This window comes from Gorilla gorilla, chromosome 15 (genome assembly GCF_029281585.2).
Source record: "Gorilla gorilla gorilla isolate KB3781 chromosome 15, NHGRI_mGorGor1-v2.1_pri, whole genome shotgun sequence".
NCBI classification, from domain to species: Eukaryota; Metazoa; Chordata; class Mammalia; order Primates; family Hominidae; genus Gorilla; species Gorilla gorilla.
Window position 1 is genome coordinate 109,656,544 of NC_073239.2, and position 13,779 is coordinate 109,670,322.

A 13,779-nucleotide genomic window follows, 5' to 3' on the forward strand; every position below is an offset into this window, starting at 1 on the left:
GCTATGTTGCTTTGGCTGGTCTCGAACTCCTGGGCTCAAGCGATGCTCCCACCTTGGATAGAGAGTGCTTGGATTACAGATGCAAGCCACGGCGCCTGGCCTTCAGTGGGCCTAATGTAATCACAAAGGCTTTTGTATGTGGAGACAGAGGCAGGAGTCAGTGTCCAAGTGATGCAGTGTAAGAAAGATTCAACTGACCCTTGTTGGCATTGAGGATGGAAGAAGGGGCCATGAGCCAACAGCTGCAGGCAGTGTCTAAAAGCTGGAAAAGACGAGAAAGTGGAGCCTCCACTACAGCCACCAAGGAACACAGCCCAGGCAACACTGTGATTTAACCCAGTGACAGCCATTTCACATTTCTTACCTCCAGAACTGTAAGATAATAAATTTGTATTGTTTCAAGCCATGAAGTCTGTGGCAATCTGTTTAAGCAGTGATAGTAAACTAATACAGCTATGGTGGAAGTATAGTGTAACTGGCACTCCACTCTGGAAAACATCTTGACATTATCAATGAGGTTGAAGCACACACCCTCCAACCAAGCAATTCTACTCCTAGCCATATAGCCTAGCAAAACTCTATCTCCCACAGATAACCAGAAAGTGTTCACAGTATCACTTTAACAGCAAAAGCCAAGAAATAACTCCAATCATAGTCAACAGCTGGAAAAATAAATTGTCATAAGTTCACATAAATGGAATACCTGAAAATGAACGAACTACAACCCACTACTCAGGTGATGGGTACCCAAGAAGCGCAAACCCCACCACTATGCAATGTATCTATGTACCCCCTGAATCTATAAAAACTTTTAAAAATACGCAAACAAGTACAACCCGGGTTTCAAAATAGATGACTCTTGGGAACATAGTGAAAAAAAGAACAAGTCATAGAAAAATACCTTCACTATGATTACATTTGCATAAAGGTCAAAATAGGCAAATGTAAACATTATGCTGTTCACAGTTAAATAGACATACAGCAAAACTATAAAGCAAAGGAATGAATGACAAAAAATTCAGGAGCTTGGTCTCTGAAGGGAAGGGAAGGAGAGTCCATCAGACAGGGGACAAGGTGCTAGTATACTTTTTTTTTTTTTTTAGCAAGGTGCAAGGTACACAGGTATTCATTTTATTATTCTTTAAGATGTACACATGTTATACAGACATTATTTGTCTGCCATTTAATTTAAAAATCAAGTCAGGCCAGGCGCAGTGGCTCACACCTGTAATTCTAGCACTTTGGGAGGCCAGGGATCCCAGCACTTTGGGATCACTTGAGGTCAGGAGTTCGAGACCAGCCTGGCCAATATGGTAAAACCCCATCTCTACTAAAAATACAAAGAAATTAGCCAGGCATGGTGGTGCACGCCTGTAATCCCAGCTACTCGGGAGGCTGAGGCAGGAGAAATCACTTGAACCCGGGAGGCAGAGGCTGCAGTGAGCCGAGATTACGCCACTGCACTCCAGCCTGGGCGACAGAGCAAGACTCTGTCTCAAAACAAAAACAAAAACAAAAACAAAACTTTGATAAATTGGCTTAGCAAAATTAAAACCTTTAGTGCTTCCAAAGACATTATTAAAAAAATGAAAAGACAAGCAACAGACTATGAGAAAATATTTGCAAAACATATATCGGATAAAGGGCTTGTACTGAAACATCTAAAGAACTCCTGTATCACTGAGCCAAAAACAGGCAAAAGATTTCAATAAACATTTCACCTAAGAAGATATACAAATTGTTAGTCAGCACATGAAAAGATGTTCAACATCACCCATCATTAAGAAATGCAAATTAAAACCACACTGAGCTGTCACTGCACAGACAGACAGACAATAACTGGGGAACCAAGAGCCTCCATACATACACTGCTATGGGAATGTAAAGTGGAGCCGCGATTTTGGAAATGAGCGTTATAGTTTCTCAAAGAGTCAAACATAAATTTACCATGTGACCCAACAAGTCTAACTCTTTTTTTTTTTTTTTTTGAGATGGAGTCTTGCTCTGTCGCCCAGACTGGAGTGCAGTGGTGCGATCTCGGCTCACTGCAACCTCCGCCTCCCGGGTGCAAGCGATGCTACCGCCTCAGCCTCCTGAGTAGCTGGGATTACAGGTGAGCACCACCACGCCTGGCTAATTTTTGTATTTTTAGTAGAGATGGGGTTTCACCATGTTGGTCAGGCTGGTCTCAAACTCCTGACCTCGTGATACACCTGCCTTGGCCTCCCAAAGTGCTGGGATTACAGGCGTGAGCCACCACGCCTGGCCTGCAATTCCAACTCTTAAGTACCTCCCCAAGAGAAACAAAAAAATGTATTCACACAAAGACTTGCATGCAAATGTTCTCAGCAGCATTGTTCATAAAAACTAAAAATTGGAAACAACCCAAATGTCCATCAACTGGTAAATGGGCAGGCAAAACGTGGTCTATCCATACAATGGAATGTTATTTGGGAATAAACAGGAGTGAAGCACTGATGCATGCTACAATGTGAACAAACTTCAAAAACATGACACTAGGGGAAGCCAGACACAAAAGACCACACACTGTTTAGCTCCACTGATAGGAAATGTTCAGAATAAACAAATCTATAGAGATAGAAAGTAGATGATTAGCAGTTGCCTGGGGCTAGAGGTGGGAACTGCAAATACGCCCAAACAATTTTTTTTTTTTTTGAGTCAGTCTTGCTCTGTTGCCCAGGCTGGAGTGCAGCAGTGTGATCATGGCTCACTGCAGCCTCTGCCTCCAGGGTCCAAGTGATTCTTGAACCTCAGCCTCCCAAGTAGCTGGGATTACAGGCATGTGCCACCACACCCAGCTAATTTTTGTATTTTTAGTAGAAATTGGGTTTTACCATGTTGGCCAGGCTGGTCTCGAACTCGTGGCCTCAAGTGATCCATCCGCCTTGGCCTCCCAAAGTGCTGGGATTATAGGTGTGAGCCACCACCCGGCCTGCCCAAAGGATCATACTGGGATGATGGAAATATCAAACTGATTTATAGTGATGTTTGCACAACTTAGTAAATTTACTAAAAAATCATTGAATTAGATAAATTAAACTCAATGGGTGAATTAAGATGATATGTCTTAAACTAGGCCTCAATAAAGTTATATATTTTCTGCAGGGGCAGGTTCAGAGTGCCTTGTGTTGTTACTCCTGCACTGTTTGGGACCCCCAGCACCCTTGAGAGGTAGATGCTTTCATCCCCATCTTACAGACGGGGACTAGCTCAGGAAGGGCCATGGCTGACCCCAACTGTGCCTTATGCCCCATCTTCCACACTCACTGCCTCCTCATCAGGCTGTGACTCTCTTCTGGGCCTTGGAGGCACTTGGTTGCCTCTACCTTTGTTAACTCAGCGGGGTTCTTTGATTAAGTCAAATATTTACTAGCACTCAAAAGACATACAAGTGGGGTTCAACTCAATGTGAAAATGGTGTTACTGACTACTTGTATTACTTCCCCTAAATCCGTGTGACCTGTACTGCATTTTCCCCGCGTAAGCCCAGAAAAGTCATATGAGGTCATATTCGAGAGGAGGGTATTGAGCAAGACTTCTAAGAGGCGCAGAGCCCTCCGGAATGACGAACAGAGATTGTGACTTGGCTGTTTGATAGCTTGCACTGGGAGTTCCGCTGGTCTTCCTAATGCCTCCCGTGATTTGCCGATAGGGCAACTGTCCCTACTCTGTCTGCTTGTACTGCCTCCAGCTTGGCCAGCTGTCAGCTAAACAAAGACAAGTCGAATGAGGTCTAAATACATTGGCGTGCCCCATGTCACAGTTGCTGTAAAGGGTCCGCTCTCCAGCCAGCTCTGCTCACCTGCCAAGTATACATATATGATCACTTCCCAACACACAGCTGAGCGGTGCTGAGGTGAGGCACCAGGCTGGGGTTTTGCAGTGTGCCTCGCTGAGCCCACTGCCAACCCCAGAGAAAGAATCTGACAATGTAGTTTGTTCAAACTTATACAGCACATAACTGGAGGGAAGGAATGACACCTGAGGTCTGAGCAAATCCAGAGCCACAGTCTTTCCAAGGTCCTGTGCTGCCTCTGGCATTTACAAGGACGGCCCTGCTGCAAGAATGGGCCCAAGCCCATATCCCACATGCTTGGCATTCCCTTGCACAGTCCCCTCTGTCCTCCCTCCGAATCTCTTCCCACCATGCCCTCTTTAAAAGCAGATTTCAGGCCAGACACAGTGGCCTGTAATCTGAGCACTTTGGGAAGCTGAGGAAAGAGGATCACTTGAGCCCAGGAGTTCGAGACCAGCCTGGGAAACATAGCAAGACTTCATCTCTATATAAAAAAAATTTTAACTAGCTGGGCATGGTGGCGCACCTATGGTCCCACGGTCCCAGCTACTCAGGAGGATCCCTCGAGCCCAGGAGTTTGAGGCTGCAGTGAGCTATGATCACACCACCGAGCTCCAGCCTAAGTGACAGAATAAGACCCTGTTGCTGAAAATAAAAATAAAAGCGGATTTCTTTTTTCTTTTTTTCTTTTTTTTTGGAGACAGAGTCTCGCTCTGTCACCCAGGCTGGAGTGCAGTGGCACGAACTTGGCTCACCACAACCTCTGCCTCCCAGGTTCAAGCTATTTTCCTGCCTCAGCCTCCTGAGTAGCTGGGATTACAGGTGCATGCCACCATGCCCGGCTAATTTTTGCATTTTAGTAGAGATGGGGTTTCACCCTGTTGGCCAGGCTGGTCTCAAACTCCTGACCTCAGGTGATCCACCTACCTTGGCCTCCCAAAGTGATGAAATTACAGGCGTGAGCCACCACACCTGGCCATGGATTTTTTTAAATATAAAAGTGATATTGTGCAACAACATGGATTAACCTCAAAACACCATAAATTATGAGCTCATCTGGCCGGGCACAGTGGCTCATACCTGTAATCCCAGCACTTTGGGAGGCTGAGGCAGGTGGATCATCTGAGGTCAGGAGATCGAGACCAGTCTGGCTAACATGGTAAAACCCTGTCTCTACTAAAAATACAAAAATTAGCCGGGCGTGGTGGCAGGTGCCTGTAATCCCAGCTATTCGGGAGGCTTAGACAGGAGAATCGCTTGAACCCAGGAGGCGGAGACTGCAGTGAGCTGAGATCACGCCATTGCACTCCAGGCTGGGCAACAAGATTGAGGCTCCGTCTCAGAAAAAAAAAAAATTAAATAAGTAAACAAATAGCTTGTGAGAAACAGACTGTGAGTCACCACCACCTCCTTCCTGCACTCCCTGGCCACTCCCTCTCGCCTCCGTCACTGCAGTCTGCCCAGCCTGTCTTTGGCCCCGCCAGCCTCAATTTTTGCCCCTTGGCCCACAAAACCTCAAATATTTACTATCTGGCCCTTTATAGAAAAAAACTTTGCAGGCCCCGGTCTTGAGCCAGACAGCAATGGTGAGGCTCTGAGTGTGTGGGGGTGGGGAAGGGGCTTGCCAGGAGCACACAGAGTGAGGAGCTCCCTGTTCTTGTCATTGGTGACATGGCGCCTGTCCAACCCTTTATCTACTTCTGAGTGGAGAGGTTCTGTCAAAGGGAAAGAAAGGGGGAGTTGCTGACTGGGCCTTCTCCTCCTAACACGCCTCACCACGCCCTCACCCTACCTTGCCGGTCTCCTTCTCCCTCGCTTCCTCCTCCCCATCTACCTGGGCCATGCACTGTCCTTGCATGCCCTGTGGCCACCTTCCTTTCCACCAGGGCCCTGGCTTTGCTCAGATGACCTACCCAGCTCCAAGTGGTCACAAGTGGTCAGGAGCTTCCCTGAGTGTGAACTGGAAATCCATTTCCCCTCACCAGGAACTGACTGACTTGAACATGAGCATGTGATGCAATTCTGGCCAGGAAGACTCGGGACAAAGTCCGCCCATGGCTCCAAGAAAAGATGTGCATCTGATAAAGAGCAAGCCAAACAGACAAGACACATAGATGCCCTCTTTTTCTTCTTTGAGATTTTGTTTGGATGTGACACCTGGAGCTGCTGCAGCCATTTCGTGACTATGAGGAGAGTGTATTTGAGGACAGTTCGTCACAACTATGATGACAGAGTAGCAAGATGAAAAGGGGCCGGGCGCAGTGGCTCACGCCCGTAATCGCAGCACTTTGGGAGGCTGAGGCGGGCAGATCACTTGAAGCCAGGAGTTCAAGACCAGCCTAGGCAACATGGCAAAACCCCGTCTCTACTAAAAATATAAAAATTAGCCAGGCGTGGTGGCAGGTGCCTGTAGTCCCAGCTACTCGAGAGGCTGAGGCACGAGAATTGATTGAACCCGGGAGGTGGATGTTGCAATGAGCCGAGATTGCACCACTACACTCCAGCCTGGGTGGCAGAGCAAGACTCTGCCTCACAAAAAAAAAAAAAAAAAAGGACCTGGGTTTGAGATAAAGAGGCTAAACTGCTTAATTAGCCAACCCTGGAGTCTCCACACTCTTTCAAACCACCAGGGAGGGCTCTGGTACATGCACTTGAAGGCACCCAATGTGCTGCCCACACCCCTCACTGTGATTTATATTCCCACTGCCAGCTGATGCTCGTCCCTTCACGCGGAAAGAGCTTCTGTGGAAATCCCATCATCCTTCAAACCCACGTCAAGCCTCTCCTCCAAGAAGCTGCATTCCCATCCCTCTCCTGATGGACCTCATCTACTTCTGGACCCAAACCCGGCAACTGGAGCTGCTGTAGAGACTGCTCTTTCTCAGCCTTGAGTTCAGGTATTTGTACACCTACCCTAAAAGGCTGGGGGCTCCTGATCAGAGGGTCCTGACTCCCCATTCTCCACAATCCTCCCCTACACCCCTTGCAAACCATGGGCCTCAAGTGAAAAACATTAAACTAAATGGACCAATACATCAAGTCTGTTTTAATGCTCAGAAAAATTCTGCCGTGTTTGCCATTTTCAGAATGCAATGCCAGCAACACTGAGTCTATGTAGCAGTTGTGATTGCTTAAAGACAAGGACGCATTCTGAGAGATGCTTCGTGAGGTGATTTTGTCGTTTTGTGAGTATCATAGAATGTATTTACACAACCCTAGATGGTCTAGCCCAGTGGTCCACGACCTTTTTGGCATCAGGGACTGGTTTTGTGGAAGACAATTTTTCCACACACAGGGGTGAGGGGCAATGGTTTCGGGATGAAACTGTTCCACCTTAGATCATTAGGCATTAGTTAGATTCTCACAAGGAGTGCGCAGCCTGGATTCCTCATATACGCAGATCACGATAGGGTTCACGCTCCTATTAGAATTGGCATCGGTGACCTGACAGGAGGTGGAGCTAAGGTGATAATGTTTGTTATAACGCTCAGGTGGTAATCCTAGGCCATCCACCTGTACTGCATGTTACTGTCATGAATACTGCAGACAAATGGAACACAATGGCAAGTATTTGTGTATCTAAACATAGGAAAAGTACAGTAAAAATATGCTACTATACTTTACAGGACCACTTGTCGTGTATGCGGTCCATCACTGAACAAACTTGTTATACGGCGCATGACTAATTACAAATGACCTGCCTCCTTTGGCTGTGTAAGTTTTCTATGATAAACCTTAACATGTTAAATTTTTAATACAAAAAAAGGAAACTATTTTAAAATAAAAGATAAAGTCATGCCAAGATACCCATGCCACATGACTAGAGTAGTGATTATAAGCATGGGCTGTGGAACATGGACTGCCTGGGTTCAAATCTCAGCTCCACCCCTTACTGGCTGTGTGACCTTAGATAAGTTACCCAGCCTTTCTGTGCCTTAGCCCCACCCCCACATCTTACAATGGAGATCTAATAGGACCTATCCTCTTGGGTTGTCTGAGGATCGAGATAACACATGCCAAGTGCTTGGAACTGAGCCCTGCACACAGGAAGCGCTTAGTCAAGGGCAGCCTTCTTCCACCAGAATGTCAGCACTGCAGAGCAGGTGGGGTGACTTGCATCGCCAGCACCCTGAATGGCATCTGACTCACACGTGCTCAGCAGGAATGAGCTAGGTACCATTTTCAGTCAGTTCTGCTCCTGGGCCCCTTCCACCTGCTCAGCTTTTCTTTTTTTTTTGTTCGTTCTGGGATTGTGCCACACTTCCCAGGTACCTGCGCCCCTCTGCCCATCCTGGCCCATCTTGCTGGCCCCTCTCCCAGGTCTGCCTCTGTCCCCACTCCATCCCAGGCTGGCCACACCCTCACACCTCTCTGGCACTCATGCTTGGCTGCTTCCTTCTCCCCATTATCCATGCAACACCCCACCAAGCCCCCACCTCACTCTTCCAGCTCTCTCTGATCACCCCAGACTCTACTCTGATTCCACGACTTCCAAAGGGGCCCTCCTTACTCACCGCATGCTCAGGACACAATGCAGAATGTCCTGCCCACATCACCTCAGACCACACCCCCTGCCCCCCCGCCCCCCCCCCCCCCCCCCGCCCCCGTTAAACACTTAATCCCAGCCCAAAACGGAAAAGTGAGAAATCCAATTTGGTCAAGACAAAACAAGGTTTAATTAACAAGCATAACACATAGGAAAGCACTTAGCAATGATTTATTTGTGCCTGGTGTGCCACTCTTCCCTAAACAAGAGACTTGTGGTAAATGAATGTTGTGTTAATCCAAGGAAAATATAAACCTCTATGAAAATGTAAGTTTAAAATCTGCCTAGGTTCTATGGAGACCGTTCTTTTGAACACTCTTTTAATGATAAGCTTCCAAAGTCAAGAAGGCAAATGGCAGCCGGCTGAGGACAGAAGCAACCCCTTGGGGAGGCGGGCTGAGGCAGGGGTGAATCGGCACAAATCTCACCTCCACCGGCCTTAAGGCCGTCATCCTCTCTTACTCGGGGACGAATATTTCAGTCTGGGCCACTTCTTTGGCCTTGTTTCCCTTTGTTCTATTTTGATATTTAGTATTTTACTCAGGGAAATTAGCAACACTAAAAAAACAAAAAGGTTTCTGGGAGCAAAGGGTAATTGGATAACCTCTACTCAATAATGTTTAATAAATACATTTTCTGAAAAGCTGGTTGTATAAAAATCACGGTGGTTGATGAGTAATCGTGTTAACTCTCTGTGGTCTGTATTTCACAACTAATCTTTCCAACTTGAGGTTGGAGGGGAGAAGAAAACTGAGAGCTGAACAGCTGTGTGCGCAGGCTGCTCCTCTTTACATGGGTCAGGTCTGTGGTTAAGTATTAAAGGGAGAAGGGATCATTTTGCCATGATAGCAACTTCTTAATCAAGCCAAATTTCCTATTCAGCTAACATACAAGAACGATTCGAGAAATGAGTTATTCATTCATTCAGTGAACGTAAATACAGACTGGATTTCAATGACTTAGTACAAAATCAAAGAACGTATGGTATCTCATTATTATCATTTTTTTTTAAACAAGGTCTCGCTCTGCTACCCAAGCTGGAGCGCAGTGGCTATGCACAGGTGCGATAATAGCTCATGGCAGCCTTAAATTCCTGGGCTCAAGCAATCCTCCCACTTCAGCCTCCAGAGTAGCTGGGACTACAAGCATGCTGGCTGGTATCTTATTATTAATTTTTTATATTGATTACATGTTGAAATGATAATGGTTTGGAAATACTGGTTTAAAGAAGATATTAAGGCCGGGCATGGTGGCTCACACCTGTAATCCCAGCACTTTGGGAGGCTGAGGCGGGCAGATCACCTGAGGTCAGGAGTTAAAGACCAGCCTGGCCAACATGGTGAAACCCGGTCTCTGCTAAAAATACAAAAATTAGCTGGACCTGTAATATCAGCTACTCGGGAGGCTGAGGCAGGAGAATAGCTTGAACCAGGGAGGCAGAAGCTGCAGTGAGCCGAGATCGCGCCACTGCACTCTAGCCTGGGCGACAGAGCAAGACTCTGTCTCAACCAAAAAAAAAAAAAAAGTTATTAAAATTAATTTCACCTTCTAAATGTGGCTACTAGAACATTTACCATGGCTCTTTTACCAGACAGGGCTGCTCCAGAGCCAGTTGGCCTGGGTTGAAAACTGGCCCCACCACTTGTGAGCTGTACCGCTTTGGGCAAACTACTGACCTTGCCTATGCCTCAGTCCAATCATTCGTAAAGAGGGAGTAAGAACTGGACCAACGGCACATAACCCCACTGCAGGAGTTAAAGGACTCTGTGTAAAGTGCTCTTAGAAGAGAGCCCAATATATAGATACTGCAAGTCTAAGCATTTGTTTCTGAGACTGACAAGATTAAATGACTTTTTAAAAAAATAACAGCTGTATTGAGATAGAGTTCATGCACCATAGAAGTCAGTCTTCTAAAACAGACGATTCAGTGGTTTCTAGTATGTTCACCAAGTTGTGTACTCATCACCACTACTTCTAGAGCATTCTCACTCCTGCAAAGAGAGACCCCATGTCCGTCGGCAATTACTCCCCAGTCTCTCCTTCACCCAGCCCTTGGCAACTACTAACCTACTTTCTATCTCTATAGATTTTCCAAATTTGGGCTTTCATTTAAATGGAATCATAACATATGTGGTCTTTGTGACTAGCTCCTTAGCATGTTTGTAAGGTTCACCCATGTTGAAGCATGTGTGAGTACGTCTTCCTTTCCTATGGTCAAATAATATCTTCTTACATGAATAAATCACATTGTGTTTCTCCATTCAGCCTTTGATGGACATCTGGCTTGTTTCCACCTTTTGGCTCTTATGAACAATACTGCTATGAACAGTCATGTACATGTTCATGTGTAGACACATGTGTTCACCTCTCTTAAGGACATACTTAGGAGCGGAATTGCTGGGTCATATGTTCAATTTGATGTTTAACTTTTTGAGGAACTGCCAGACTCTTTCCCAAGGTGGTTGCACCATTTTACATCCCACAGGGAGGCTGGACTTTTCATGGACACTCAGATGTGGATTCTTTTCTTCTCCTCTCTACCTTCTGGTAGGCTGATGTGGGGAAATCCAGGAAAAGATGGGGGAGGAGGGTGTGAAGAGAGAGCAGTAGGGCAGAGAGGCCTGGGGGTCCTGTCACCAGAGTCCTGGCCTCAGTCCTGTCTGGTCCCCACTTGCCATGTGACCTTGAGCAAGTCACCTCCACTCTCTAGGCCTCAGTTTCCTTATCTCTAAAATGAAGATGTTGAACTAAGTGGGTCTCAGCCTGGGTGATCTGTCTCCCTGCGGACACTGGGCAATGTCTGGAGAATTCTGCATTATTACAGTGGAGCAGGAGATGCTGCCATCATCTAACGGTTAGGTGTCATGGACACTGCTAAACCTCAAATGCACAAGACGGCCCCCAACAACCAAGAATGACCTGGTCCCCAACTATCAACAGTGCCAAGGTTCAGAAACCTTGCATCAGATTAAGATGGCCCTATCAAAACTTCTGAGGAACGACCAAACTGTTTTCCAAAATGGCTACACCATCTTATAATCCTCCTGGCAACATATGAGGGTTTCTGACTTCCCCACATCCTCGCCAACACACCTATGTTATAGCCAGCCTAACAGGTCCGTCAATGGCTTTTCGAGTCTTTTCTATTTAATATTAACAGTGTCTGGAATTGTTTTCAGAATGCCAGTGTCCTAAAAAAAAAAAAAGATTAGTCATTTTCTTACCTGGTGCCTATAGTTATACCAGCCATTTGAACCCGCCACGATCACCACCCAGTGCTTGCCTCCATCTTCAGGATCATCTATAGGAACGGCACCAATGCCCAGGGCCACACTGAGGAATACAGCTACTTTCCAAACCATTCTGCACCTTGGAGTCCAATTGCAGAAACCTGAGAAGGGAAACACAGAGTCAAGTACAAAGCAACAAGAACAGATAAACATTGGCTGGGCACGGTGGCTCACGCCTGTAATTCCAGCACTTTGGGAGGCCGAGGAGGGTGGATCAAGAGGTCAGGAGTTTGAGATCAGCTTGGCCAACATGGCGAGACCCCATCTCTACTAAAAATACAAACCTTAGCTGGGCGTGGTAGCATGTGCCTATAATCCCAACTACTCGGGAGGCTGAGGAAGGAGAATCACCTGAACCCGGGAGACAGAGACTGCAGTGAGCTAGACCGTGCAACCATACTCCAGTCTGGGTGACAGAGTGAGACTCTGTCTCCAAAAAAAAAAAAAAAAAAAAAAAAGAACAGATAAACATTGTCAGCCCCTAAGAAAATATCATAGTAAATGAGTCAAAAAGATAAGGCCATTTAACCACCAGACAGAGTATGTTGAAGATAACAGAGAGGGTTTCTATTTTTAGCTCTATTTTTTTTTTTTTTTTTTTTTTTTTTTTATTGATCATTCTTGGGTGTTTCTCGCAGAGGGGGATTTGGTAGGGTTACAGGACAATAGTGGAGGGAAGGTCAGCAGATAAGCAAGTGAACAAAGTTCTCTGGTTTTCCTAGGCAGAGGACCCTGCGGCCTTCCGCAGTGTTTGTGTCCCTGGGTACTTGAGATTAGGGAGTGGTGATGGCTCTTAACGAGCATGCTGCCTTCAAGCATCTGTTTAACAAAGCACATCTTGCACCGCCCTTAATCCATTCAACCCTGAGTGGATACAGCACATGTTTCAGAGAGCACAGGGTTGGGGGTAGGGTCACAGATCAACAGGATCCCAAGGCAGAAGAATTTTTTCTTAGTACAGAACAAAATGAAAAGTCTCCCATGTCTACCTCTTTCTACACAGACACGGCAACCATCCGATTTCTCAATCTTTTCCCCACCTTTCCCCCCTTTCCATTCCACAAAACCGCCATTGTCATCATGACCCGTTCTCAATGAGCTGTTGGGTACACCTCCAAGCCGGGGTGGTGGCCGGGCAGAGGGGCTCCTCACCTCCCAGTAGGGGCGGCCGGGCAGAGGCGCCCCTCACCTCCCGGACGGGGCGGCTGGCCGGGCGGGGGGCTGACGCCCCCACCTCCCTCCCGGACGGGGCGGCTGGCCGGGCGGGGGGGCTCCTCACTTCCCAGTAGGGGCGGCAGGGCAGAGATGCCCCTCACCTCCCGGACGGGGCGGCTGGCCAGGCGGGGGGCTGACCCCCCCACCTCCCTCCCGGACGGGGCGGCTGGCCGGGCGGGGGGTTGACCCCCCCACCTCCCTTCCGGACGGGGTGGCTGGCCCGGCGGGGGGCTGACCCCCCCACCTCCCTCCCGGACGGAGCAGCTGGCCGGGCAGAGGGGCTCCTCACTTCCCAGTAGGGGTGGCCGGGCAGAGGCGCCCCTCACCTCCCGGACAGGGTGGCTGGCCGGGCGGGGGGCTGATCCCTCCACCTCCCTCCCGGACGGGGTGGCTGGCCGGGTGGGGGGCTGACCCCCCCACCTCCCTCCCGGACGAGGTGGCTGCCGGGCGGAGACGCTCCTCACTTCCCAGACGGGCTGGCTGCTGGGCGGAGGGGCTCCTCACTTCTCGGGCGGGGCGGCTGCCGGGCGGAGGGGCTCCTCACTTCTCAGACGGGGCGGTTGCCAGGCAGAGGGTCTCCTCACTTCTCAGACGGGGCGGCCGGGCAGAGACACTCCTCACATCCCGGACTGGGCGGCAGGGCAGAGGTGCTCCCCACATCTCAGACAATGGGCGGCCGGGCAGAGAGGCTCCTCACTTCCCAGATGTGATGGCGGCCGGGAAGAGGCGCTCCTTGTTTCCTAGATGGGATGGCGGCCGGGCAGAGACGCTCCTCACTTTCCAGACTGGGCAGCCAGGCAGAGGGGCTCCTCACATCCCGGACGATGGGCGGCCAGGCGGAGACGCTCCTCACTTCCCAGACGGGGCGGCAGCCGGGCAGAGGCTGCAATCTCGGCACTTTGGGAGGCCAA

General features: G+C 48.4%; 1 protein-coding gene across 4 annotated transcripts in view; it reads right to left on the bottom strand.

Moving 5' to 3' along the window:
* Positions 1 to 13,779, bottom strand: part of LGMN (legumain) — a 48,067-nt gene that overhangs the window by 18,487 nt on the left and 15,801 nt on the right. For all 4 annotated transcript variants that reach the window (XM_055361268.2, XM_055361267.2, XM_055361269.2 and 1 more), the window contains one exon: positions 11,588 to 11,754. In XM_055361268.2, coding sequence (XP_055217243.1) covers positions 11,588 to 11,725 — 138 coding nt within the window. In that variant the 5' untranslated portion in view covers positions 11,726 to 11,754. Of the gene's footprint in view, positions 1 to 11,587; positions 11,755 to 13,779 lie in introns of those variants that run through there.